This window comes from Anolis sagrei, chromosome 5 (assembly GCF_037176765.1).
Source record: "Anolis sagrei isolate rAnoSag1 chromosome 5, rAnoSag1.mat, whole genome shotgun sequence".
In the NCBI taxonomy this organism is placed as follows: Eukaryota; Metazoa; Chordata; class Lepidosauria; order Squamata; family Dactyloidae; genus Anolis; species Anolis sagrei.
Genome location: NC_090025.1, coordinates 65958495 through 65986275, shown reverse-complemented (window position 1 = coordinate 65986275; position 27781 = coordinate 65958495). Strand labels below are relative to the sequence as shown.

The 27781-nt window shown below is 40.6% G+C and overlaps 2 protein-coding genes across 2 annotated transcripts in view; one reads left to right on the top strand and one right to left on the bottom strand.

The window, feature by feature from the left end:
- TRAPPC11 (trafficking protein particle complex subunit 11) overlaps positions 1-17589 on the bottom strand; it is a 43282-nt gene extending 25693 nt beyond the window's left edge. Inside the window, exons 1-15 of the mRNA XM_060778652.2 lie at positions 17405-17589; positions 13526-13750; positions 12828-12997; positions 12021-12091; positions 10590-10704; positions 9742-9841; positions 8132-8205; positions 7519-7615; positions 5736-5869; positions 4727-4874; positions 3377-3470; positions 1903-1982; positions 1714-1792; positions 1568-1622; positions 135-280 (exon numbers count right to left, since the gene is read on the bottom strand). Of these exons, the coding sequence (XP_060634635.2) occupies positions 135-280; positions 1568-1622; positions 1714-1792; positions 1903-1982; positions 3377-3470; positions 4727-4874; positions 5736-5869; positions 7519-7615; positions 8132-8205; positions 9742-9841; positions 10590-10704; positions 12021-12091; positions 12828-12997; positions 13526-13729 (1567 nt within the window). The 5' untranslated portion in view covers positions 13730-13750; positions 17405-17589. The remainder of the gene's footprint in view (positions 1-134; positions 281-1567; positions 1623-1713; positions 1793-1902; positions 1983-3376; positions 3471-4726; positions 4875-5735; positions 5870-7518; positions 7616-8131; positions 8206-9741; positions 9842-10589; positions 10705-12020; positions 12092-12827; positions 12998-13525; positions 13751-17404) is intronic.
- A 209-nt stretch (positions 17590-17798) lies between these two features.
- On the top strand, positions 17799-27187 carry RWDD4 (RWD domain containing 4). Its single transcript, XM_067468478.1, has 7 exons — positions 17799-17990; positions 19738-19818; positions 24579-24688; positions 24787-24931; positions 25619-25736; positions 25901-25950; positions 27155-27187. The coding sequence occupies exons 1-7, from the start codon at positions 17967-17969 to the stop codon at positions 27185-27187; spliced, it is 561 nt and encodes a 186-aa protein (XP_067324579.1). The 5' UTR covers positions 17799-17966.
- The last annotated feature ends 594 nt before the right edge of the window (positions 27188-27781 follow it).

Sequence of the window (27781 nt, the reverse complement as noted above, 5' to 3'; positions counted from 1 at the left end):
ACATTGAAAATCCTTCCAACAAGTACTGTTCCATAAACAACACCAAGAGTCTATCACTGCTCTTGATTCAACTGAAAAGAAGTCAAGCTAAAGAAAATATTCATTTAAGACAAAACCGAATTGCATTTCCTTACCCCTTCCCAACAACTCTAATGAGTATGTGATGTAATCTTTTATTTGCGCCATGAGATAGGCGCATTTAAGGGCTGTGATCAGTATCGAAGTAAGGAGGGTCCACCATCCTTCACTGCGGTATTCACACAAAACATAATCAAGCAGTCTGAAAAAAGATGCAAAAAACAGCAGTTAGGCAAGTGAATGGACCTGGTGATTCTTACCAGTCTAAGAAATCAAGGAGATTAAAACTGTTCTGCCCATTATAAGGTGTGCATGGCTCAAGATGCTCTTGAAACACTGATGTGCCTAAATCTGTCTCTAAACAACAGTGTTTTGGATACGAAAGTATCATGACCACATGACAATCTACTGAACTGATAGTCAGCACAATGAGTTTGAACAATGCCCATAAGCTGTTTGTGAACAGAGAAGGGGCTGGATTCAGTCCCTTGACTTTTCACACATTTACTAGCCATCCTCTGCCATGCGTTGTATGTGGCCAAGTCTGTGTATATGTGTTTTGTGTGTTTATATATTTGTGTATATGTGTGTTTGCGTATATATGTGGTTTTGAGCATGCGTTGTGATGTATTTTTTTATTTTTTGGCTTTTTAAGTCTCTTCTGCCGTGTTTTTCAGTGTTTTTATGAGTGATGGTCACTTGTTGGCCTGATAGGTGTATTATGTCCAAATTTGGTGTCAATTTGTCCAGTGGTTTTTGAGTTATGTTAATCCCACAAACGAACATTACTTATTTATTTATATAGATGGCCTCTTGTCTCTGAGTTAATTTGTTGTTTGATGCTATTCATGCACAAAAAAACAACTACAAATCCTGAATAACAGGGCAGGAAACAGATAGAAAGCATACAGTTCAGTCCTTCATAATGAGCTAATTTTACAGCTAAAGACATATTTGTATAAACCAAGTGCGCGGAAAGTTCAGAAAGGAGTCACATACATCTTCCGGTCTTTTTTCTGCAGAAAAGAAGACCCTCCGCTCAAAAACTTTCAAAATCCCCCATTAAAAAAAAATTAATTAAAAGCATATAGCCATCAAGCAGCCCAACTGCCACAAAAATGTGGTGACTTGGTTAATTTTATTGTCTAATACCCTCTTGTAATTCCTCTACTTGCACCCTAAACGCTCTGAAATGGCAATTTCCTGTCTAAACTGAAAGGGGTGTGATGTCATTTCCTGTTCAGCGAGACATGTTGCTAAAATTTGTTAAAAGGCAGCAGGGACAAAACTCAATCCTCAGAACCTCACCTTGGTACATATCAATGGAATTTATATATATATATAGAGAGAGAGAGAGAGAGAGAGAGAGAGCGCTGAAGATGCAATTTCGCTTTTTACACATTAGCAAAAAAAGGTTCCTGATTCTCACTTAGCTAAGTTGCCAGATATGTACAGCCATGCAGCAGGACGTTTAAAACATAACACTTACTTCAAAGCTTTGGTGTAATCTTTAGCATAGTAGTACTCTTCACCCATTTGAACCACTGAAAAGAAGATCAGATTATTTGTAATCTTTTAAAAAGAAAATACACCATAAAAGGAATTTCAAACATTTGGTTGCCAACTGATACATACTCAAGTGACTTTTCATCCTTGGACACTTGTACTTCTTGAACTGTGCAACTGCATTACTCAGCAAAGTGATAATTAGCTCCTAGTAAATAAAAATATATATTGATGCAACTTGAAGGCACACAACGAACAAAAATTGCTGTAATTATAGATTCAATGGTGAAGAATAAATAATATTTAAATCTCACTTACAGAATGAAGAACCTTCTTCTCTTTCAGTTGTAGAGCCAAAATGCCGACTTTCTCCTTTTCAGGATCATTGAGATCAAAACCTGCATATCCCAATGAAAAGTCCATTTTACTAATTTTTCTCAAGTCTCGGAATGAACTAACTATATGCACTTTTTTGTTATGATGGTGACATGGCAACCTAGTTCTAGTTCAAGAATGCTCGCATTCTAAACACTGCTGTATCTTAGGAGAAAGAATGTTCTAAAACTCAGCTACATTCCTTGTTCTGTGAAGAAGATCGCTCTAAAATATATATTCAACTAAGCACACTTATATCTGGGGTATACTTGAAATGCTATGTTTTAAAGCAAACCTATTATAGAAATTATACACAATCCAACCAATTTTTTTTTCTTGTTATATGGCTGTGTAAAAGGTTTTCTGCATTAAACTGGCAGAAATCTGGGATAAACAGAAAACCTGGAATCAAATATAGGACCTGTCTGGAAGGGCCCTGAGATATGCAGAGAAACACCTCTAGTTTTACCAAGATTAGAGAATGAATTATTTATTATTATTTTATTTCACACATTTATATCCTGTCCTTCTTAACCCCGGAGGGGGGCTCAGAGTGGCCTTACAACTGGCAACCATTATTAGATGCCATTACAAAGATAATAATAATAACAGTTTAAGGTAAAGGTTGTCCCCTGACATTAGGTCCAGTCGTGTCCGACTCTAGGGTGTGGTACTCATCTCCATTTCTATGCCGAAGAGCTGGTGTTGGCCGTAGAAAACCTCCAAGGCATGACTGCATGGAGCGCCATCGCCTTCCTGCCAGAGCGGTACCCATTGATCTACTCACATTTGCATGTTTTCGAATTGCTAGGGGCTGACAGCGGAAGCTCACGCTGCTCCCCGGATTTGAACCTGTGACCTTTCTGTCAACAAGCTCAGCAGCTCAGCACTTTAACCCATTACATTTAAACAAATAGTTAAAATATCAAATATAAAAAATCCATTTAAAATTACACAAAATTACTGAATGAATCAAGAAGAAGCATATTCAGTTCTTAATGGAGGTAATGGCTTTCGAATAAACATTCTCCTTGGTTGACACTGTTCCTATCATACATTCTAAAGAGCTTCACCACGTCTTTCACTGAATTTCTTGCAAGCATTTTTGCATTTCATCAAAGGTCCTGGTCATATCTGTCCAGTTTCACCACTGCCCTGCATTAACTGTAACTAGCAAGCTAGAACACAGCACAACCACACTCCCTAAATGTGTCCAGTGTAGGCTACTGTCAATAGTAAAGGGTAAACTGTCTTTCATGGAAGCCTGTGCTCCTATTACTAGCCTTCTCATAAAGGAATCTCTATAGAGCTATGTAAGGAATACAGGGCTCGCTAGAATACAGTTTAAAACACACTAGGATTTTTATTGTTTTTACTGTTGTTTAGACTCGGTAGAAAAGAAACAGAAAAAAATTACTTAATATTCCCTGCCTCCATGGTCTTTGTCCGTAGAAGTCAAGCACTCCAGTTTGAGTTTCCAAAGGATCTGGATTTGGGTAGATTGTAGTAGTCTGTAAATTGAACGAAGTGTAAATTAATTGTGTGTAATACAGTAAAAAAAATTATAAAGCCCAAAGCCATTATAATATGCCATAAATGAGGGAGTAGTAATTCTTAAACGTTAAAGCACTAACATTCATACGGATGCTTGAGCCACTTGGAGTCAAGAGAATTAATGCACATGTCTTTGTGTATATGACTCTGTGTGTGCATACATGCACATGCAAGCAGTTATACCTAAGTAGAACTTCTAGGCCAGGGGTCCTCAAACTAAGGCCCGGGGGCCGGATACGGCCCTCCAAGGTCATTTACCCGGCCCTCGCTCTGGGTCAACCCAAGTCTGAAATGACTTGAAAGCACACAACAACAACATCAATCCTATCTCATCAGCCAAATGCAGTCCAACACTTCCCATTGAAATAATAATAAATTTATATTTGTTAAAATTGTTCTTCATTTTAATTATTGTATTGTTTTAAAGAGTTTTTTTACACCTCAAATAAGATATGTGCAACATGAATTCATGTTTTTTTTTCCAAATTATAATCCGGCCCTCCAACAGTTTGAGGGACTGTGACTTGGCCCTCTGTTTAAAAAGTTTGAGGACCCCTGTTCTAGGCTATGACCTTAGGGCTTTTTAGATGATGGCCTCTACACACTGGAAATAAGAATTACGACTTCATGGGAAATTCATTACAGCACTGACTCTTCACTATGGACTCAGTAGTTGAAAACAGTACTTCAACAATAAATTTATGTTATTCCAAGTATTGAGCTCATGTGTATGTATGTATGCACAACTTGAAGCTGCCTATCAATTTATGTTGACCCCATGAATTGTATAGGTCTTTCTTGGGCAAGGAAGGTTTCTTTCTCTGAAATATAGCCTACAGCACCTAGTATTTATTGGTGGTCTCCCATCTAGGTACTAAGCAGAGCTGACCCTGATTATTTGGGATTAAATCATCAATTATTTTTAAGGACCATATGTAATAGATATGATTTTCACACAAATCACATTCACTAATGGCCATGCAGAAATACACATACTGCAATTATAGCAAGAATCAATGGTATATGGAAGATTAGCCACGCCAGTGATTAACCTCAGCATTCACACAGTTGACTTAACATGTAAAAGCACAGCTAAGTAGATACCAGCATACAAAACTAAAAGAAGCTAATAATTCTTTTGTGCACAACAAATAATATAAGAATAACACTTTTTGCTAGACCTTAAACAAGTTTAAGGCCCCTTCTGACTCACCTCATGATTACACAGCATATTCGCTAACTGTTTTCGTTCTTGTGCATAGTATGCTGCCTGCTGATAATAGAAACCTGGATTTTGAGTTTGTATAGCTGTCAATCCAAGTTTAATAGCCTCATCAAACAAATCTCCAAAAGCTTGGAACCTGTTTTTCCCCCCAAAAGACACAGAGATTAGATTTTTCAAACACTAAAATACTAGCATTCAAAAACGGAAGTAGACAATACACAGCTCACGAGTCATAAAAATACCCTGATTTCCAAGGAGTTTGAGATTCTAACTTCTAAAGAAAAAAACCAAAATGTTAAACACTTCTATCATATGTTTCAATTCTCATGCTTGATATATTTATTTCAAAAAAACTGAAGTGATCCCACCTGGTTAATTATCTGAAAGTTACTAATCACATATTTAGCCACTACATCAGAACTGGGCAACTGTAGTTTTCCTAATGCTTTGAGCTCCATAATCCTAGGTGGCCCAGTAAATAATAGAGAATATAGGAATCGAACACCCTGTAGTTTATACTTGCATTACATGTATGAGGCTGTTGGCATCTGGTTTCTTAAAACTGAATGACAGGAAATCTAGTTAATGCTTCTTTTATAATAAAAAATAATAACAACAACAACAATAACAATGTATTTGTATCCCACCCTATCTCCCCAAGAGGACTCAGAGCGGCTTCCAACATAATAACAGGCAAACATTCAATGCCTATATAAATAAAGGACTAAAAATTCAAACAAAACAATAATCAATTTTATTTTGAATGTAGTTCTCAGTTTTTGACTGATTAAATAATTAGCTTTCAGCAAGACATTGTTTCAATGTCATATGTCATACATAATAGAACAACACTCATCATAACCTACTGTTATAACAGAGGTTACATGTGAAAAGGCCATGAAAAACTTTGCACACTAAAGTAACAGGTTAACCATCTTGAATTAGCTTAACAAATCATCAACAGCAGTTCTAAAATTTACTTAATAAAATCACATACTGTTTTGACATCCAGGCAGCATGCTCAAAAGCCAACTCCGCACTTCCAATTTTTTTCTTGCACAGGTCTATGTGTTTTCGAAACTGTGCAATTGCATCCAGAGGTGTATTATGTTGAAAACACAGGCGACAAATCTAAAGAGATTCGAAGTTAGAAAATTTAGATTAAAATATTTGACAACTGTCAACAGCTGTTTCAAAACTATAACACAGTACTATTGTGATAAATTAATTCAGCAATGCAACACATATGCCTCATACTCTCTGTGATCCCTTTGATGATGTATTTTGAATTGCCACTTGCTAATTGGGTTTTGAGTAGAGGTTTTTTGGTAACAACTTTAGCAGCATGAATGGGCTTGATTCCGTTTTGGAGGGGCAGAGTCTCAAGTATTCTGGACTTCAATTCCCACAATTCCTAATAGAATTGTGGGAATTGAAGTCCAAAACACCTAGAGGGCCGATGTTTGCTCATGCCTGGTCTACATGCTCATCTCTCCTTTTTGCTCAGGGCTCCCCTTAATGGATCTTGGGGGTACAGCCTAACACTGTCAGGCCAAGCTCAAAGAATACTTGGAAAGCATCACTCCCAGGTGGAAAGGGAACTACACAGCAACTAGTGCCCACATGAATATCATGTTGTTATTCCATCATGGAGCCCCTGGTGGCGCAATGGGTTAAAGCCCTGTGCTGGCAGGACTGAAGACCAACAGGTTGCAGATTCGAATCCCGGGAGAGGTGGATGAGCTCCCTCTATCGGCTTCAGCTCCTCATGCGGGGACAAGAGAGAAGCCTCCCACAAGGATGACAAAACATCAGAAATCATCCGGGCGTCCCCTGGGCAACGTCCTTGCAGACGGCCAATTCTCTCACAACAGGAGCGGTTGCTCTTGACACGACAAATATATATATATATATATTCCATCATTGCTTCTTAGAAGGCTGGCCAGAGAATTTAGCCAGTGTTCAAGCATAATGGGAAGACTATCCAATTTTTGGATTTTGGTTTTATGGTAGGAAAAGTTTATCTAACTCAAATTAATACAATTCTGGCCTTGTTTTCTTCAGTTATTATGAGTTCTTGTGTCTGCATCTCTGCAACCTCTCAAGCTATGCCTACAGATTACATTTAAAATGTATATTTTCATAGGATCAAGTCTAAAATTTCATATCTCGTTACACACAAAAACTTGTTAATTTTTGGCCCCATTAACACTGCAAATTTTTGACTTTGGACTCTCCAAAATCTTACACTCATTCAGGGAATTGCAATATATTTTTCTATCTATTTGCAATGCATTCATTGGAAATTACTCCCAATACAGTATTCCAGATGACTTTGTAGATATATTAAACTGAACCTCTATTCATACGCAATAGCAAATACGGCTGGTAATAACCACAGTTTAAAACCCAAGGCAAAAATGCTAGCAAACCATTGCTTTGCACTTCTGTCCATTCAGCGTTCCATTCCTAAGTGGACTCCAGTGGAATAACTCACCAAATTTCCTTAACCGCGGATTATTATACTCCTTAAAATCACTAACATCTATAGAGACAACATGCATCAGAATCTACCACATTCATGTTGTATGCATCCTACTGTTTCCAAATGCTAAGACAAGGTTGTTTTCAGACACAGCCACCATCTGCAATGCAAAGCATTTCCTTTCTCTTGATTTAGTGTTCCAAAGAATCCCACTTTTCATCAATACAGAAGTTGCATGTTAAGACGCATGATCTCTAATTTCTTTCCATGTTGAAAATTAAAAAAAAACACTTACCTTGTAATTTATAAATCCTGCCATAGTCTTGATTTCCAACATATTTGTTTCATGAGCTCTTAATTCATGTACAAGATTGTATGCAGTTCTGTAGTTTCTAAATAAGACATTGAAGCGCAGGTATCGTGAATGTGCAATCCAGAAAGATCCAAAAACAACGTAACAAACCCTAGTGCAACCCATTTTCTTCAGCATGAAAAAATAATCATTCCATCTAGGATATGAACATCACACTGAAGCTCCTCTAAATTAGATCATGTGAAGGCATGGTCGTCTTCCTTAAATTTTCAATTACAGCACTATGGGCCCACTCTCAAATAATTATGTAAGGAAAGAATGAGTATTTTAGCTAGGTGCCAGAGGAAATTGTTTGCTTTTAGAAATTTAAGGGAGTCTCTTAGATAAAGTTTCCTGATGGAACAGACAACATTCTGCATGACATGATGGAGTATGTATTTGTTTGGATACAGCACTCTCATACTGCTTAAAGAAATTGAGCAAAACAATGTTTTCCATGCTCTGTTTCACATTCCTATCTTTTTGAAAGTGGACAAGGAAGATTGCTTCATGAGGAAAAGCAATTCAGACTTCAGGACTGCATAACAATACTTACTTTAGAGCATTCTGTGTATCCTGCTTCAACTCACTGAAGAACGCTATTTTGAACTGATGCCTAACAAACAAAAGCTGAAACATAGAAAATATGCAATATTTCAGGACAGTGACGCTAAAGTGACCTTCAACAAAGGCAGTAGCAATGACTCCAACAATAATCTTGCACAATATAAAAATACAACAAGTGAAGGCACTTATTTCAAATGATGCTTTAAATGTCAATTATACTTTTACTCTGTAATATCATCTATTCTTATTTCTCTTGGGTCAGTACACTGCCCCTTTCTAATTGTTGCCAGTGTTTTTATTGGTTTTAAAACACCATATTGTTTATTTTTATCTGGTCCATCTTTCTGGGTGCTTTGAGCAGAGATACAGGAAATAAATGACTGGCTCCCAAGCATACTTTTCTGCCCAGTCAACCCTTCTCCCCTTTCTTTGAAACATATACAAGCCCATTTTGGGGGGCGGAGGTGTCCACACTGTGTAAAAGATAATTTACCATCCAAGGAAATATCATCTAACCATTATTTATTTATCGTGTCAGAAGCAAATTGAGAATACAGTTATAATGGTGTTAAAAACATAAATAAAGTTAGAAACTTGGCATTATATTAAATATCCTTTCACCAGTAGCTGGCCACTTGGAGTGCCTCTGGTGTTGTTATGAGAAGGTCCTCCATTGTGCATGTGGCAGGGCTCAGGTTGCATTGTAGTAGGTGGTCTGCGGTTTGCTCTTCTTCACACGTGCATGTCATGGACTCCACTTTGTGGCTCCATTTCTTAAGGTTGGCTCTGCATCTCGTGGTGCCAGAGCACTGTCTATTCAGTGCTTTCCAAGTCGCCCAGTCTTCTGATATCAGCCACTGAATGAGATTCCAGGTTTTAACCTGCCACTTTTGGACTCTTGCTTGCTGAAGCATTCCTGTGAGTTATCTCTGTAGATCTTAGGAAGCTATTGCTTAATTTAAGGCATTGGCTTGCTGGCTAACATCTGAATGGAGGATGGGCCGGAGATGTCAATGTCTTGGTCCTTTCATTGCTGCCTGCTATTTCCTCGCAGATATGAGGTGGTGCAATACCAGCTAAACAGTGTATTTTCTCCAATTGTGTAGAGCGAAGACATCCTGTGATAATGCGACATATCTCATTAAGAGCCACATCTACTGTTTTAACGTGGTGAGATGTATGCCACACTGGGCATGCATATCCAGCAGCAAAGTGGAGAGGCAGATGTCTTCACTGTGTCTAGTTGTGATCCCCAGGTTGTGCTAGTCAGCTTTCGTATGATATTATTTCTAGAACCCATTTTTGCCTGATATTCAAGCAGTGCTTCTTGTAAGTCAGAACATTGTCCAGAGTAACACCCAGGTATTTTGGTGTGCTACAATGCTCCAGTGGGACTCCTATTTAACCATTAACAGGTATGAATAAACATTTGTGCTAAAACAGAGGAGCAGTAATATTGATGAGTACAAGTTTTTAATGTTAATCTATCCTCAAAATAATGCAAACGTTCAGTTAGAAATGAAACTTTACTTCTTGTGCAGCAAATTCTGTACACCCAAATACTCCAATAATAAATTCAATAACATTTTTTAACTATACCTGATGTGTCGTTTTGTTTAGATATTCTTTATGGGATTTTACTCTTCGGATTTCTGTGTAGTAATAGGTCTGTGCATGTTCATAGAAAGCATTTTCTAGCCTGAGCAAAAAATATCAAATGCAAAAAATACTAAGTAAAAGAAATCACTTCCAGTACATATAGAGATTTATTTATAGGCTAAAGCAGGCATGGGAAAACTGTTGCCTTCCAGGTGTTTTGGACTTCAATTCCCACAATTCTTAACAGCTTCGGGTCCTTTCCTTTCCCCCTCAGCTGTGTAAGCACCTGGAGGGCTAAAGTTTGCCCATGCCTGCTTTAATTGAGTAAATCCAGTTGTTAGTCACACCTGGAGGAGATCCACTAAATCAATTTAGTTTATATACATGCTGATTTACCAAGACCCCTCAACTAAATACACATGATTAACTGATGGCAAAAATAGTCAATAAATACCTAGAGCAAACCCACCTTTAATGATACTCCACAATTTTTTTTTCAAAGTTTACCCCAACTATATTTAACATTTTGCACAAAAATGCACTGAAGTCAATTTGGGAGAAATATATAAACAAGAAACATCATTCAGTGTCCCATTTTCCATCTCAAGAGACAGACTGGGAAAGGTTCTCCACATCTGAATGAAACCGCTCTACACTGTGGAGATGTTTAGAAATAGCTGGATCATTCTATTCTTCTTAAAATTTAACAGAAATACACAGGGAGCCTGATTCTGTTATGTGAGAAGTAAATCTCACTTAGGGGATTTCTCTCAAACATACATTAAGAGAATTTCAGCCTTCATCAAGAATATCAATAGAAAGTCCCACCTTTCACATTATTTACTTACCGTATAATATAACCTACAAGATGATCAGTATGCGGCAAAACAAAGAGTGATTTTCCAGACAGGTCACAAGCATTGCATAATGCTGCTGCCCGCTCAGAAGCAATGACATCTTCTCCTAAAAGGCCACATGAACACAATAAGAAGTATAATCAGACTCAAATTTGCAATCTTCGTATACTTTATTAAGCTATATCTACAAATCAATCAATATCATCTACTTTGTTGGGAATATTGTACATTAATCAACCACTTTAGTGAATTTTAAGAAGTATGTAATTAAATCTTGCAAAAGAATATCAATTCATCCCAAATTTATTAGAGTACACTTTACAGCTATTCTATCTCTAGTGGTCCTATTTTATCAGTTAGAACTATTTTCTGATGTTCTCTAGATATTACTGAACTATAACCTCTATCTAACGTAACCAATTAATGTAGAAATCCCCCTCCCCTCTTCCCACCCCCCCCCCAATCTGGGTCAGACTATTTTAATACACTGATTTAATCGTTTGGATGGTCTGGTTCAAAATTCTGTATCTATAATTTCCTTCTGTTTTGTCAATTTCCTATTCAGTCTTGTTTGGAATTACTATTCAAATATTTATTTTCCCTTTGACTAATTAAGTTGTTAATTATTCAGAGAGGTCAGTCTACCATGTTTCCAGATCCCATCTTGTTTTACCTTTCCAACCTTGGGCAATTGTGGAATATATGGCTGATATCATAAGTTTTAATATTTCTGTCCATTCGTTATTCCCCTTCTTTACCTCTATAGTGAGGGACAGAAATCGGGCTTTATTCTAATATAATTTTTGCCTTATTATTTCCTCTATTACTTCCCTGACTGTGTTATAATACTTTTAAATTTCAATGCAATCCCACCACATATGACAAAATGTCCCAATTTCCCCACACTTACGCCAGGATTTATGAGAAATGTTTCCCATAATGTGTGCCAATTGTAAGGGGGTTCTGAACCATTTTGTGATTGTTTCCCTTTGTGTTTCCTTGATCTTTAGATGATTATTTTTTTTGGATTTTGTCAACCCAGGACCTAACTAAATTCTCATCAAAGTTTGTATCTTGCTTCCCAGCCTCTACTAAGGTGCATTTTGTCTTATAAGATAAGGGTGTTAGTTCCTTATATAATTCCCCAATAATTTTCTTTTTCTATTTTCCAATTAACGATTCTATCTAATGGGGCATCTGTTTTTTTTTTTTCATTTCCTTTATTCTTTGGGACAAGCTTAACCATGCTATCCAGTTCTTTATCTGTCCTTTATCTTACCCTATTTTTTTAATTTCTCAGGTGGGTTTTAAGAGGTCTCCTACCTTATTTACACCATTTTCTTTCGTAGTCTTAATTAAGTTCCTTAAAATTTTGTCTTTGTTTTCTAGAACAAAAACAGAATGAGTCTAACTATACTTTACCTGGAGGCAATGGTGTTTTCTTCTGTATCAAAACAACAGCAACTTTTGTGTTTCGTCCTTGCAAACTCTGCCTGTAAGAACAATGCTGGATTCAGGATTGCAAATACTCAAACAACTGTCAACAAAACAATCTAATGTATTAAGGAATTATTCGAAATAAAACCGAATCAACTTAAAGGATGCATTCTTTGTTCCTCTTTTGGAAAGGCAAGAGCTCCTCCTTACTTTTTTTCAAATCTCAGGCAAATCTCACTTGCCACTTATGGCATTTCACCACATAATAGTCAACATTGCATAATCAATGCACCCCGCTTTTTGGGTTCCCCAATGAATTTTTTCTTTTCTTGCATAATTGTTACAGATAGTTTTAAAACAAAACTACCTTCCTCCCTCCCTGACCCCTCAAAGACAGTTTAAATAATCACAGAATTGTCCCTCTTTCCTCCTCTTCGCTTCAGAAGTCAAATAGTTGGGTTTTTTTTAAAGAAACAGGAACTGGCAAATACAAGGCAACATTTTATTTCATCGTGTAATAGTCACACTCCCTCCCTTTTCCAATAAAAAAGAGATTAAAAGTGTGGCTATGATGCAACAAAATACAGTACTTGAAGCAATCTAAGAGCAGAATTACAGGTATTGCAATGATTTTTTGTAAAGGTGCTCTAACATGTGTAGGGCAGTAGTGTCTATCCTAAATGTGGAAGACAGGGGAAAAGTGAAATACAACTGTTTAACAAGGTAACATTTCTTTGCAATACACCTTTACTAAGGAATAGCTAATAACTAATAAATCAACAGAGATTATACCTGACAATTTCAACTCTAGTAGCACATTCTGACTGTTTTTCTTTCCATTGTGGTTCATCCCAATCCAGCTCATAGAAAACCACAACGAGGGCAGGTACCAAATTCAGATGTTTGTTCATCCAACCAGTCTTCAGGATACCCTTTGGAATGTACCATTCATATGATGTTCTCTGCAATAAATAAATATGAAGAGAAGCTGTTCTCTCTGTTCATACATACACAAAGGCAATTTCCTGAACATTTTGTTTTATTTATGTCACTCCTGATAATGGTTTCTGAAGGAAACAAAATCTGTATCATTGCTTGTTTAATTATTTGTGTTGAAGTCTTAAAAGACATGTTCTAAAGCCTAAGCTTTCTAACCTCTGGGCACTTAATTCTGAGCAAATATGGGTACGATGGTGTTGCACTGGTTCTCTGAACTGCTTAACCAATGGTGCAAACTGACAACAGTTTTTGCTTTGAATCATAGAAAAGGTTTCTACTCTATTTATAATAACTTATTTAATAAACCAACCCATTTAGTAGTTTTGAGACTTAAATTATAATTCTGCACTTACTTTTGAAATGATTCCTTCACAATGACAGTTTAAACCTATAAGCAATCTTCAAGTAGGAAACTTATTACTGCAACATTCAAAGATCAGTATAAACTGTAAGTGATTCTCAGTAAACATAGCTAAGACTTCAAGCAATACCTTTGTTCTGCATTTAGGGTATTCATGATCACCAGGCAGTACTTTAAAAGAAATGGGCACTCTGTCAGCTCTCCTGTTTGCACAAAAGGCATCCCAAACCGCTCGATGAACAGCATTATATACTACATCCAAGCCCGTGAGTGTAACAAAAGCCATAGGCCGGCAACATAGTTCCACCGGAAAGTCCCACTGTGAAGGGCTCATCTTGACAGTGTATCAGGAATTCTAAAACATTAAGCATATAAACAGGCAAAACATTAAACATATACTGACAATAATATTCAGACATAAATTTGGTGCTTCAAAAATACAAATTATTGATACATTTATAGCCTGCGATGAACAAAAGGAAGAACTCTTTTCTGAGATTTGGCTAAACTCTTTGTCTGCCCAAAGTACATGCAGACAAAACAAGCATCCTTCATTTAGCGGTAAGAATAGAAGAATGCTATTGTCAAGAACCATCTGCCATCTTTTGACGGGAAAGGACTATCTTTTTATGCAGCTCTTAATGGTCCACTTGTACTTTGGCCCTAACAATCTAATATCTAATAACACATATTTTTCTTAGTGTCTTGCTTTTTTAGCCTGTTCCTGGAGTTACTTGGGACATTGATTCAGAAAATTGCATTTAACAATAATAATCTTTATTTATATCACATCCCTTTTCCAACAGAACTCGGGGCAGATTACAGAAATAAGTACAAATCAAAACAAGAATAAAAACAATGCATAAATGACAATATCAAAAAACATAGCAAACAAAAATAACAATATCATAGTAAAAGTAGACTGCATCAGTTCTACTTTCTTAGATGTAGTTATCATTATTTTCTATGGGCAAGCAGTAGAAGACTGGTATATCACATATTCTCTGCATCTCACAAACTAGAGCTTGTAGGGGGAAACCGGTGCCATTTTTTAAAAATCAGCGGGTCAAATATACCTAGGTCTAACATTTGAGGTATCAAAATATGAGTTGGCAGTGTTAAACATCAGCCTGTGATATTCTATATAATAAGGATTTGAAGGGTCTCTTTCAGCTAAATTTTGTTCATTTTTGTGGTTTCTTCATTTCTGTTGAAATTGTCCGCATGCTTATGGATATCAATGGTTTCTCTTTTAAGGGAGAGTTTAAGCCTGATTTGTTTTGGAACACATTAATTTGTCTTTAGGACACACATGGTATTGACAGATCTCATTTCAAATACTTCTTCCATTTTAAAAATGCCATTGATGTAAACTAATTTTAGTGCTACCAATAGAAATGTGTATGTGTGTGTGTAAGAACCCATGTTTCTAAGACGCAATCCATTTTTAGAGATGTTTAGATGGTAAATAAAGTGTTGCAGAATTCAAAAAATATAGTAATTTCAAGTGCCAAACATGCTCAATGTGGGGAGAGCTGTCTTCTGGCCATACGTCAACCCCCCCCCCCCCCCCGCGCCCAAAGATATACAATATCACATACAAGTCCAGCACACACAACAATATGAAAATGAGCAACAGATATAAACATTCTTCAGATAATCTTGACCACAACTCCTCACCCCTCTATCTAATCTATCTAATGATAGAGGAAGTGAGTTATATAGTCCAAAAGAAGCGCCAATAGCTCCTTAACTCTGTTGTAAACCAAAAGGCTGTGCCGTCCTATGAAATAACAGCATTGTCTCAGAACAACATCAACACCAAAGCTTTCCAACCATTTCATGTTGGTGACACCATTTTTAGACAAGCATCATTTTGCAACACAGTAATTCAGTTTTACTAGCAAACCAGACACATATCTAAATTGTAATACAAAAATGTATGGGGTCACATCATATATCATGAAAACCTTGCATTTTTATGTTTAAGCATATGATTTATTGGTTATTTCTCATAGAGGTCTCTCATTAAGTTTGCGCGACACATTCATGTTGGGAAAGCTCTGCTTTACACTATAGATTAAATGCAGTTTCACACCACTTTAACTGTCATTGCTGGGTGCCATGCAGTCATGGGAGTTGCAGTTCTACAAAGTCCACAGGGTTTTTTCTTTATTTCGTATCAAAAGCATTGCAGTATAAAACTGATAAAAAATAGAAGGAGCACAAAAGGCTAAATACCCTTTGACCAAAAACGGGCAAAAGCAACACCATTATCTGTAGCTGCCAACAATTCTTCCTCCATACATGAGGCAGGGCATAGTGGACAAGCATACAGTTGCAGAGTTGTCTGTTCTGCTCCACAGTCACACAGGGTGGGGGATTCTTTTAGGTAGTGCCATTTTGCCAGGTTATCTTTTGATCTGCCCACTCTGCTTCAGAGTCTGTTCAGGGACTTCCAAGTTGCCCATTTTTGGTTTGTCCCTGGAGGAAGACTCTCCTGGAGGGGCATCCGATTGGGATTTCCTGGTTTAGATGCCCAGAGGGATACTCTTGCCGTTGCTTGGGGCTGTTAAGAGGAGTGGTGGTTCTCATGAAGCTTTCCCTTGATTTGAGTCATCTGGGAGGAGGCTGATAGCAATGCAATGGGTGGCTTTCACAGTGTTCAACTATATTTCTCTCACAGTTAGCAGTAACTTCCCATTGCACATCGGGGGTGGGGGGGATACCAGCTAGCTTGTAGAGTTTATCAACAGAGAAGAAAGAAGGTGAGAAGGACAGCATATAAATGTCGTAAATTAATGCTATGTTCACCTGCTTTGCATGAGCAGACTTGTGCCAAACATTGCAGACATACGCAGCAGTTGAATAAGACAAGGCTAGGGCCAATGTTCTTATTAATTTTGGATCTGCACCCCATGTGCTGCCAGTAAGTTTCCACAGGATGGTATTGCATGCAGCTACTTTGTGCTTGGTGTTCATGCAATATTTCCTATGTTAGTGTTCGATCTAGTCCACAGGGTGTTAGGGCTTCACCAAAATTGCAACTCCCAGGATTCCACAGCACTGAGCCCTGGCGGTTAAACCAGTGTCAAAACTGTGTTAATTCAGCAGTGTAGATGTCACTCCAATTCCTTCCTTTTCCTCTCTAAGGGCCCTTCCACACAGCCATATAACCCAGAATATCAAGGCAGATAATACACAAAATTTATTTATTTATTCACAACATTTATATGCCGCCCTTCTCACCCCGAAGGGGACTCATAGCAGCTTACAAGATAGATATATATAGTAGAAATTTGGTAGTAATGTGATTTTTTGATAAGATGTTTTTATGATAATGATGAATTGTGGATTATTTTGCACTATGGTTTGTAATTTGCACCTATTTTTTTTCATGTTGTACACAGCAATGAGTCGCCCTAGGGCTGAGAATTGCGGTATATAAGCGCAGTAAATAAATAAATATATATATATATACATACACACACAATATATATTATATTATTAGTATAGTACAATATCAGTATTATATATTACTATACTGTACTATACCATTATAGTGTAATATTATTAGTAATATTACATGTAATATAAAATATATAATTATAATATCATATTATTATCTGTTTTGAACTGGATTATATGGCAGTGTGGACTGAGGACCCTTCCATACAGCCATATTACCCAGAATATCAAGGCAGGGAATCCACAATATCTGCTTTGAACTGGATTATATGGCAGTGTGGACTGAGGGCCCTTACATACAACATTATAACTCAGAATATCAATGCAGGGAATTCACAGTATCTGTTTTGAACTGGATTACACGGCAGTGTGGACTGAGGACCCTTCCATACAGCCATAAGAACCAGAATATGAAGGCAGCGAATCCACAATATCTGCTTTGAACTGGGCTATCTGAGTCCACGCTGCTATATAACACGGTTCAATGTAGACTGTATACAGCTGTGTGGAAGGGGCCTGAGGCTTTCTCTAGGGCTCCCACCTTCGTTCCGAGGTCCCGCGTCAACAGTAGAGGAGGCCCGGCTCAATTCCTACCGGCGCCGCCCATGCCAAGGCCCAGCCAAGCTACAGAAAGTGGAGCAGGCGAAGCATTCAATCAGGAACCCAAGGCCTGACTCAGGAAGCCAGAGAGGAGCACTGCTGAGAGTGACAGCCCTCACAGACCAATCAGCGTTAGAGACGCCTCCGCCCTCGAAACCGATGATTGGAAGGGAGTTCGGGGCGGAGCAAATGGTCAATGAAAGGACCAATGAAAAGAAGGAGGGACCCCCTTTTTCCTCCGTGGGCGGGGCTAAAGGGTTCGGGCCAATAGGGAGCCGGGACCGTGGTGACGCTGTCCAATGAGCGGCTTGTGTTGGCGCAGCTGTCACCTCACTGGTTTGGCGCCTGCGCAGAAGGCAGCCTTGCTCTCTGGCTCAGATGCTCGCAGTGTGGGAAGGGGTCGAGGCAGATGCTGGACTTCTCCCTGCTCTGAAGGACGGCTGAAGGGAGGAGGAGGAGGAAAAAAGGGGGAAGAGGGCCGCGGCCTTGTCTGGCTTCTCGCCATGACGGCGAACGAGGACCAAGAGGTGAGGCAGAGGCTTATTTTGAGGGGGCTCCGGCAGTGAAAGTGTTAAGGCACTTCCGGAAGGGGAGGGGCCTCCCCAGGCCCCGCCCACTTCGAGCCACCTGGGTCAATTGGAGTAGTTAGGCCTAGAGGGGAGACTGACTCAGTTTGGGTTAAGAAGCTATGGAACAGGCTGCTTCTAGGATTACAACTCCCACAATCCCCATCGGATTGGCACTCTGGAACACCCCAAGGACAGCCAAAGTGGTGTCAAACTGTATTTATTCCACAGTGTAGATCAGGCTTGGGCCAACTTGGGTCCTCCAGGTGTTTTGGACTTCAACTCCCACAATTCCTAACAGCCTCAGGCCCTTTCCTTTTTGGACTTCAACTCCCACAATTCCTAACAACCTCAGGCCCTTTCCTTTTTGGACTTCAACTCCCACAATTCCTAACAGCCTCAGGCCCTTTCCTTTTTGGACTTCAACTCCCACAATTCCTAACAACCTCAGGCCCTTTCCTTTTTGGACTTCAACTCCCACAATTCCTAACAGCCTCAGGCCCTTTCCTTTTTGGACTTCAACTCCCACAGTTCCTAACAGCCTCAGGCCCTTTCCTTTTTAGACTTCAACTCCCACAATTCCTAACAACCTCAGGCCCATTCCTTTTTGGACTTCAACTCCCACAATTCCTAACAGCCTCAGGCCCTTTCCTTTTTAGACTTCAACTCCCACAATTCCTAACAGACTTATTTATTATTTATTTATTTCTGTCACTTTTACCCCGCCCTTCTCGACCCCAAGGGGGGACTCAGGGCGGCTTACAGAAAAAGGCACAATTCGATGCCTTGTCACATATACATACATATATAAAAGCAATTAAGCAATTACAAATTAAAAATTAAATCATCAATACACAACAACACCATAAACACAGTAGAAGGCTAATCCTGAGCTCAGCGTTCGGAGTTCCGTAAATCCATTCCGTCTCGTCAAGTTCCAGCTCGTCATCAAGTCTTTCTTTAGCTGCCAGAATGTCCAATTGCCTGGTCCCACATCCAGGTCTTCAACCTCTTCCTAAATGAAAGAAGGGACGTTGCCGATCTAATCTCCCCGGGGAGTGAGTTCCATAGGCGGGGGGGCACCACCGAGAAGGCCCTGCTCCTCGTCCCCGCCAATCTCACTTGTGATAGAGGCGGGGTCGAGAGCAGGGCCTCCCCAGAGGATCTTAGGTTCCAAGGTGGGACATAGAGGGAGATCCGTTTGGATAGATACACTGGGCCGGAACCGTTTAGGGTTTTGTAGGTCAAAACCAGCACTTTGAATTGTGCTCGGAATTGGATCAGCAGCCAGTGGAGCTGACACAACAGGGGGGTGGTTTGCTCCCTGTATGTCGCTCCAGTGAGCAATCTGGCTGCCTCTCGCTGGACCAGTTGGAGTTTCCGAGCAGTCTTCAAAGGCAACCCCACGTAGAGTGCGTTGCAGTAATCCAATCGGGGTGTAACAAGAACATGGACCACTGTGGCCAAGTCCGACTTCCCAAGGCTTAAGCGGCTGAGGGGGAAAAGGAAAGGGCCTGAGGCTGTTAGGAATTGTGGGAGTTGAGGTCCAAAAAGGAAAGGGCCCAAGTTGGCCCAAGCCTGGTGTAGGTGCATCCTATACCTGAAGAGAGTTGTATTTCTGCAATCTCTGGAAAGTTTTGTTTCTTACTCCCTTTTTTCTGTGTGTAACAATGTGCCTCACTCCCATGGCGCTCTATTCTTCTTCCAGATGGAGTTAGAAGCTTTGCGGTCGATTTATGAAGGAGATGAGTGTTTCAAGGAACTTAGCCCAGTATCATTTCAATATAGGGTGAGTTGGAAACAATTTATTCTAGAAGTAATTTTTCTTATTTGAAATGTTAAGGTTTTCCCCTGACATTAAGTCCAATCGTGTCCGACTCTGGGGGTTGGTGCTCATCTCTGTTTCTAAGCCGAAGAGCCAGCATTGTCCAAAAGACACCTCCAAGGTCATGTGGCCTGCATGACTGCATGGAGCGCCGTTACCTTCCTGCTGGAGCGGTACCCTATTGATCAACTAATATTTGCATGTTTTTGAACTGCTAGGTTGGCAGAAGCAGGGGCTAACAGCAGGGGAGCTGATCACACTTTTCTATTACAGTTGTGTTTTTAAAAAGTAAATAATAGAAAGAATCACAGAAGTTAAAATATTCTGAGGAGGCTCTGCTCTCGGTCCTGCATCCATCACATGTTTGATTGGTGGGGGTGAGAGACAGGGCCTTCTCATTGGTGGCTTCTCAGCTTTGGAGCACCTTTCCTCCTGACCTTTAGAAAGAGAACAAAAACGTGGTTGTGAGATCAAGCCATTGGCTATTAAAATAACACAGTGCAAAGAATAATTAAGGAACATGTGCAATGACAATCGGAGTGGTTATGGTGTATTTTTTTGGATTATGTGATTTTAATATTTATTCTAGGATGTTTTGTCTGAATGTTTAAATTTTGTTTATGTCTTATGTTTAATGGTTTTAATGATTTTAAGTCAAAGTTATATGTAGTAAGTAGTTATTATGATTTCTTTGTTTTGCTGTATGTTGGCATTGAATTTTTGCCATTAATATGTTGTAAATGGCCCTAAGAACCCCAAGCGGTGAGAAAGGCAGTATATAAATACAGTTAAATAAATGAATAAATAAATATGTGGTTCAGAAAGGAGAGCCGGTTTTCTATTACAGTTATGTTTTTTTAAAGTAAATAATACAATCTTTAGTCTTGGGCCTCAAATTTATGAAATTAGCTACATTCATTTTAGTGGGAAACATGAAATTCATCAGGCCAGGCCTATTCTTATTCTTAATAAACCTTCTTACGAAATGATCCATATTTCTTTAGAATGAGCAACATTCCCTATGGCATGCAAGTCTTTTCTGGTTGCAGTTTTATAGATTTATATAAAGTACTGTTTTTCATTTACACATCTGGATTTGAAGTCTTCCCACTTGTGAAAATGTCATTCTGTTTCCACATCATTTTAAAGTCGCAGTGGGTGTAAGAAGTAAATCTCTGTTATAAAACAAGCATTTTTCAACATTGTTTTAATGTATTGTCGAAGGCTTTCATGGCTGGAATCACTAGGTTCTTGTGGGTTTTTTCGGGCTATAGAGCCATGTTCTAGAGGCATTTCTCCTGACGTTTCGCCTGCATCTATGGCAAGCATCCGCAGAGGTAGTGAGGTCTGTTGGAATTAGGACAATGGGTTTATATATCTGTGGAATGGCTGGGGTGGGGCAAGGAGCTCTTCCCTGCTGCAGTTAGGTGTGAATGTTTAGCTGATCACCTTCATTAGCATTTGAAGGCTTGCCTGAGCCTGGGAAAATCTGTTGCTGGGAGGTGTTAATCTGTGCCTTTTCCTCTCTGTTGTTTAGCTGTTATAATTTTAGAGTTTTTTAATACTGGTAGCCAGATTTTGTTCATTTTCATGGTCTCTTCCTTTCTGTTGAAATTGTCCACATGCTTGTGGATTTCAATGGCTTCTCTGTGTAGTCTGACATGGTGGTTGTTGGTGTGGTCCAGCATTTCTGTGTTCTCAAATAATATGCTGTGTCCAGGCTGGTTCATCAGGTGATTTTCCCAGGCTCAGGCAGGCCTTCAAATGCTAATGAAGGTGATCAACTAAACATTCACATCTAACTGCAGCAGGGAAGAGCTCCTTGCCCCACCCCAGCCATTCCACAGATATATAAACCCACTAGCTGTGCCCTGCCACGCGTTGCTGTGGCCTATAGTAAAACTTTTCAAAGTAGAGGTAGGTATCTGGAGTGTTATGAAAGAGAGGTACCTACCTATTCCTTCCCCCTTTTTCTCCCCCTTTCTCTCCTTTCTTCCTTCTCTACCTCTTTCTTTCTTTTTTTCCTTCTTTCGCTCCTTGGTTTCATCCTTCTCTCTTTCCTTCATTCCCTCCCCCTTTCTTCCTTTGCCTCCTTTCTTCCCTCCATGTTTCCTTCCTTCTTTCACTTTTTATTTTCTTTTCTCCTTCCTTCTTTACCTCTTTCCTGCCTTTCCTTCCTTTTATTTTTCTTTCCTTTCTACTTTCTCTTTTTCCTTCCTTCGATACCTCTTTCTTTCCTGCCTTCCCTCCTTCCTTTCTTCCTTCCCAATGCTTACCCAACCCTTCTCGTGCTTTCTGTTGGGTCATGGGAGTCCTGTGTGCCACGTTTGGTTTTTTTCCATCGTTGCTGGAATTCAGAATGCTTTGATTACAGGTAAACTATAAATCCCAGCAGCTACAACGGAGGGGGGTGGGTGGAGGAGGAGTGCAGGGGCGGGGCGTCGGTGGGTGTGGGCGGGGCTTGGGCGGAGGGGGTGGGAGGAGGAGTGCAGGGGATGGTTTTTGCAGTTTGAAGGGGGCGGGGCTTGGAGGTGGCGTGGGCAGGGTAAGATGGAGGAGGGATGGTTTTTGCAGTTTGAAGGGGGCGGGGCTTGGAGGTGGCGTGGGCAGGGTAAGATGGAGGAGGGATGGTTTTGGCAGTTTGAATTTTGAGTAGGGCTTACCCAACCCTTCTCGTGCTTTCTGTTGGGTCATGGGAGTCCTGTGTGCCACGTTTGGTTTATTTCCGTCGTTGCTGGAATTCAGAATGCTTTGATTACAGGTAAACTATAAATCCCAGCAGCTACAACGGAGGGGGGTGGGTGGAGGAGGAGTGCAGGGGCGGGGCGTCGGTGGGTGTGGGCGGGGCTTGGGCGGAGGGGGTGGGAGGAGGAGTGCAGGGGCGGGGCGTCGGTGGGTGTGGGCGGGGCTTGGGCGGAGGGGGTGGGAGGAGGAGTGCAGGGGCGGGGCGTCGGTGGGTGTGGGCGGGGCTTGGGCGGAGGGGGTGGGAGGAGGAGTGCAGGGGCGGGGCGTCGGTGGGTGTGGGCGGGGCTTGGGCGGAGGGGGTGGGAGGAGGAGTGCAGGGGCGGGGCGTTGGTGGGTGTGGGCGGGGCTTGGGCGGAGGTGGTGGGAGGAGGAGGAGTGCAGGGGCCGGGCGTCAGTGGGTGTGGGCGGGGCTTGGGCGGAGGGGGGTGGGAGGAGGAGGAGTGCAGGGGCGGGGCGTCGGTGGGTGTGGGCGGGGCTTGGGTGGAGGGGGGTGGGAGGAGGAGGAGTGCAGGGGCGGGGCGTCGGTGGGTGTGGGCGGGGCTTGGGTGGAGGGGGGTGGGAGGAGGAGGAGTGCAGGGGCGGGGCGTCGGTGGGTGTGGGCAGGGCTTGGGCGGAGGGGGGGTGGGAGGAGGAGGAGTGCAGGGGCGGGGCATCGGTGGGTGTGGGCGGGGCTTCGGCGGAGGGGGGTGGGAGGAGGAGGAGTGCAGGGGCGGGGCGTCGGTGGGTGTGGGTGGGGCTTCGGCAGAGTGGGGTGGGAGGAGGAGGAGTGCAGGCAGCATGGGCAGGGTAAGATGAAGGAGGGGGCGGAGAGATGGTTTCGACAGGGCAGGAAGCGGCGTGGCGGGGCTTGGACTGGGGGAAGAGGGTGGCAGGGTTAGAAAGGGGCGAGGCTTGGCAGCGGCGTGGGTGGGCTTAGCAGGGGGAGGGGGGAAGTTGCGTGGTGCATGTGTGGGCGAGAAGGGGGCGGGGCGAAGTTGGATGTCGGTGAACTACAACTCCCATACTCAAGGTCACGGAGGGAAGGGGTGGGGCGAAGGGAGGGGGCGGGTCTTTCCGGAGGGGGTGGAAGGAGGAAGGAGTGAGTCAGGGAGGGAAGGGGTGGGGCGAACGGAGGGGCGTGTCTTCAAAGTCTCCCCCTCCCTTCACCCCACCCCTTCCCTCTGTGACTCATTCCTTCCCTCCTCCCTCCCTCTCTGGTTACACGCCCCCTCCCTTCGCTCCACCCCCTCCTTCATCTTACCCCTCCCACGCTGCCTCCAAGCGCCGCTGCCTCGCCGCGCCGCATCCCCACCGGCGTGTCTTTCCGGAGGGGGAGGGAGGGAGGGAGGAGGGAAGGAATGAGTCAGGGAGGGAAGGGGTGGGGCGAAGGGAGGAGGCGTGTCTTTCCGGTGGGGATGCGGCGCGGCGAGGCTTGGAGGCAGCGTGGGAGGGGTAAGATGAAGGAGGGGGTGGAGGGAAGGGGGCGGGGGGAAGTTGCGTTGTTTGTGTGTGTGTGGGCGGCGACATGTTCGTGCTGGGCGGGGCGAGGGAAGTGCTGAGGGCGCATTGGCCGTTCGGCCATGTGTGCGCGCGAGCTGGAGACTTTGCTCCAGTGCGCATGCTCAGTTGTTTTGCCATTTTGTGAGTGTGTTGTTGTGTTGTTTGTAATTGTGAGTGGATTAGTTTGTACCGAGTGGGTTGTCCTAGGGCCATGGCAATTTTGGTGCAGTTTCGTTGGGGGGGTTTAGAGTTTACCTGTCCGGTATAACCAACCTAACAGATTTATATATATAGATTGTCCTAATTCCAACAGACCTCACTACCTCTGAGGATGCTTGCCATAGATGCAGGCGAAACCAGGAGAAATGCCTCTAGAACATGGCTCTATAGCCCAAAAAAACCCACAAGAACCTAACATTGTTTTAGTTTTAAAAGAAAACCTAAGATTTTCTAGCTTCTTGCAAAATAATGATCTATTATTGTGGTTGGTTTTTTTTTAGATAGGTGATAATGGAGACACTAAAGCCTTCCTGATAGAAATATCATGGCCAGAAACATACCCCCAAACAGCCCCTGTAATATCAATGGATGCATTCTTCAACAATGCCATGTAAGCAAATCATTTTTTGAGTCTTAATATCCACCTCCTTAAAAAAATGGCTGCACTTTCCATCTGTTGCTATGAAAATGTTCTGTGATCTCTTCTAGATCCTCAGCTGTAAAGCAAAGCATATTAAATAAATTGATGGAGGAAGTTGAAGTTAACCTTGGGACCTCTATGACATACACCATTTTTGAATTCGCCAAAGATAATAAAGAATTATTTATGGAAAATCAACCTGCCCATACTGTGGTAAGCTTATGATCAGTTGTCAATCTGCCTTACAAAATAAACGTTTTTCTGACTGTTAAGAAGCTGATGTCAATCATATTACCATCCTTTAAAACATCGCATTATTAGATTTTTAAAAAATCTAATAAATGAACTTAATAAGTAACTATTTAGCCAGCATACTAACCCAGTATCATGGATAATGTTACTCTGGGCCCTTTCACACAGCCATATAACCCAGAATATCAAGGCAGAAAAATCTCACAATATCTGCTTTGAACTGGGTTATCTGAGTCCACACTGCCATATATTCCAGTTCAAAGCAGAAAGTGTGGGATTTTATTCAGCTGTGTGGAAGGGACCGATTATTGCTTGAAATAATCGTACTTTGAATAGAATTATATATTGTTTTGATGAAAAAATAACAGCTTTTATGCCATATTAAACTACTACAGCTTTCATTCCCTAGTATGTACCAAATTGCAAATTGAATAAGATTTATTAATAATCCGAATTCTAATATAATTTTGAACAGACTTTCAACAACAACAACAAACAAATGCTATGGTTGAAAATCTGAAGGTGTAGATACCTTTGACTTTGACTAAATGAAAGAAGTGGAAAACAAAACAAAAAAACGAAAGGAATCAAAGTAAATAGGCTCTCTACATTTTAGAAAATTCTTACTGACAAGTTACATTTTTTTAGACAGCATTGAACAACTGCATCCCAACTGGACATTCTGATGTTGTTCAACCAAGTAAGAAAAAAGAGAAAAAAGAACAGTTAACCAAAACACAAAAACGCAAGCTAGCAGATAAAACAGGTGTGTATGTTTTCACTGTCATTAAGAAAATTGGAATTCATGTTGTCATGTCTATGTCTTATGTAACTTAAAGAAAAGCTTTTACTGCACAGAACTTAAATACATCTTTTAAATCAGAAAATTGAAAATTAAAATAATTTTTGTTCTGTTATTGTTTTGGCTAGATTCCAAGGGGGAACTTCCTCGAGGATGGAATTGGGTTGATGTAATCAAGGTAACATAGATCACGTTTTAAATGCATTAAAAGTGTGTAGTTTCAGGAGATTTTATAGTGTCTAATCCCTTTCTCTCTCTTTCCATATATTTTGGACACAAATAACATCTGGATTATCTTCTTGCGTTTAAATAGCATGTAAGTGTTCCAATCTTTTTGAATTGTTGTGTTTGTCTTGAAGTATTTTTTTAGTTCTGTGCAAACCTATTTGTTTTGTACCCATTTTGGGGGCATTTAAAAAATTTTTTAAAAAATCTAATTGATTTAAATTCAGTTCAAGTCTAATGAATCCAGAAACAGTAAATAATCTTAGAATAGCAGTCATTAGATCCATTTCAGTACTTCCCATAAACAGAGAAGCTGTAATCAAAACATTTTTTTAAAATAAATAAGTTTATATACAGTTAGCTGTATCTAGGAGATCTTAAATGAAAACATACAATTATCATCTCATTGAAGGCTTGCATTTTTCATTGTATTTAGACTTCAGTCACTGAGTATAGTACAAAGTGATGATTTGGAGATATTTTTTTAAAAAGTAAGTGTAATCACAACAGATTCTACAGACTCTTACTAAAGTTAAACAATGGGTAATATTTCAGACATTGAGTTGGATCCAGATTTACAAATGTATGGTTTTACAGTGGTCTAGAATAAAGATATTTCCACTCCCCTCATTTTTTTATCGTGTCAGAAGCAACTTAAAATGACTGCAAGTTGCTTCTGGTGTGAGAGAACTGGCCGTCTGCAAAGATTTTGCCCAGGGGACGTCCAGATGTGTTACCATCCTGTATTACCATCCCTGCATGAGGAGCTGGAGGTGACAGATGGGAGCTCACCCTGTCTCACAGATTTTAACCGCCGACCTCCAAGTCAGCAGTCAGCCAGCACAAGGGTTTAACCCTTTGCCCCACTGTGGCTCCCTACTGCTCTCATGGAAGAGTGGAAAGCTGCTTTCATCCAATTTGGATGAAATTGGGAGGGGAATTTGACCCATCTTATCCACCCAAATTATATTAGGATTTAGAGTATTAATAAATCTTAATTTTAATTATCTGCAGGATCCTAATCCACAAAAATGATAACTCTTCAGTGGAACATTACTTGCTTGCCAAGTTGATTTCATTGGTTCTCATATGTTTGTGTTTTCTCTGGAGTGCACCTAGAAAAATAATAAACATTACACATTTTTGTCTCTTTACAGCTAAGCAAAACAGGCTCCAAGGATGATGAATAAGAGGACCGTGATATAGGAAAATGTAAAGTTTTACTACAGTGCAGTCAACTACCTTTGGCTCTTTTTTCAATTTTTTATAAAATGACAGTTCCTCCTATGCTTAAATGTGTAATGATGTATTGAATTACAGGGATATTTTCCTAGTCTATATTACTTCACAACACACATTTGCCTTTTAGAAAAGTATGCTGAAGCTGGTATCATTCTCACTGACACTTAATATTTATACCAATTCACTAGCTGTTCTAAACTGTGAATATATTTGATTATGAAATATCGGAAGTGGCCATGAAGAATGTTTGCCTCTTTAGAGCTGATGGGAGTTGAATTGTAACAACATTTGGAGGAGACATGCTGCTCATCACTGATCGATAACATAGTTAATTTAGAACTCCTCCTAAAAACTCCAGGCCTTTTGATAGCTATTGTTTTTTTTTTATTATGTCCTCAGGTTGACCTTTAAGCTCTCAAGAAGTAATTCCCAAACTTGGCTCCTTAGATATTGTTGAGTTACAGTTTGAAATTTTAGTTCTGGGAACTAAAGTCCAATGTCTGGAATTTGGGAGCCACAAATTCAAAGGACTGGCAGCTTGT

Bases quoted from the DNA above. Each gene is read 5' to 3' on its own strand.
- RWDD4 (XM_067468478.1), top strand. From the start codon at position 17,967: ATGACGGCGAACGAGGACCAAGAG. The intron at 24,689-24,786 runs GTAAGCAAATCA...GATCTCTTCTAG, and splicing joins GCATTCTTCAACAATGCCAT to ATCCTCAGCTGTAAAGCAAA. The intron at 25,951-27,154 runs GTAACATAGATC...GTCTCTTTACAG, and splicing joins ATTGGGTTGATGTAATCAAG to CTAAGCAAAACAGGCTCCAA.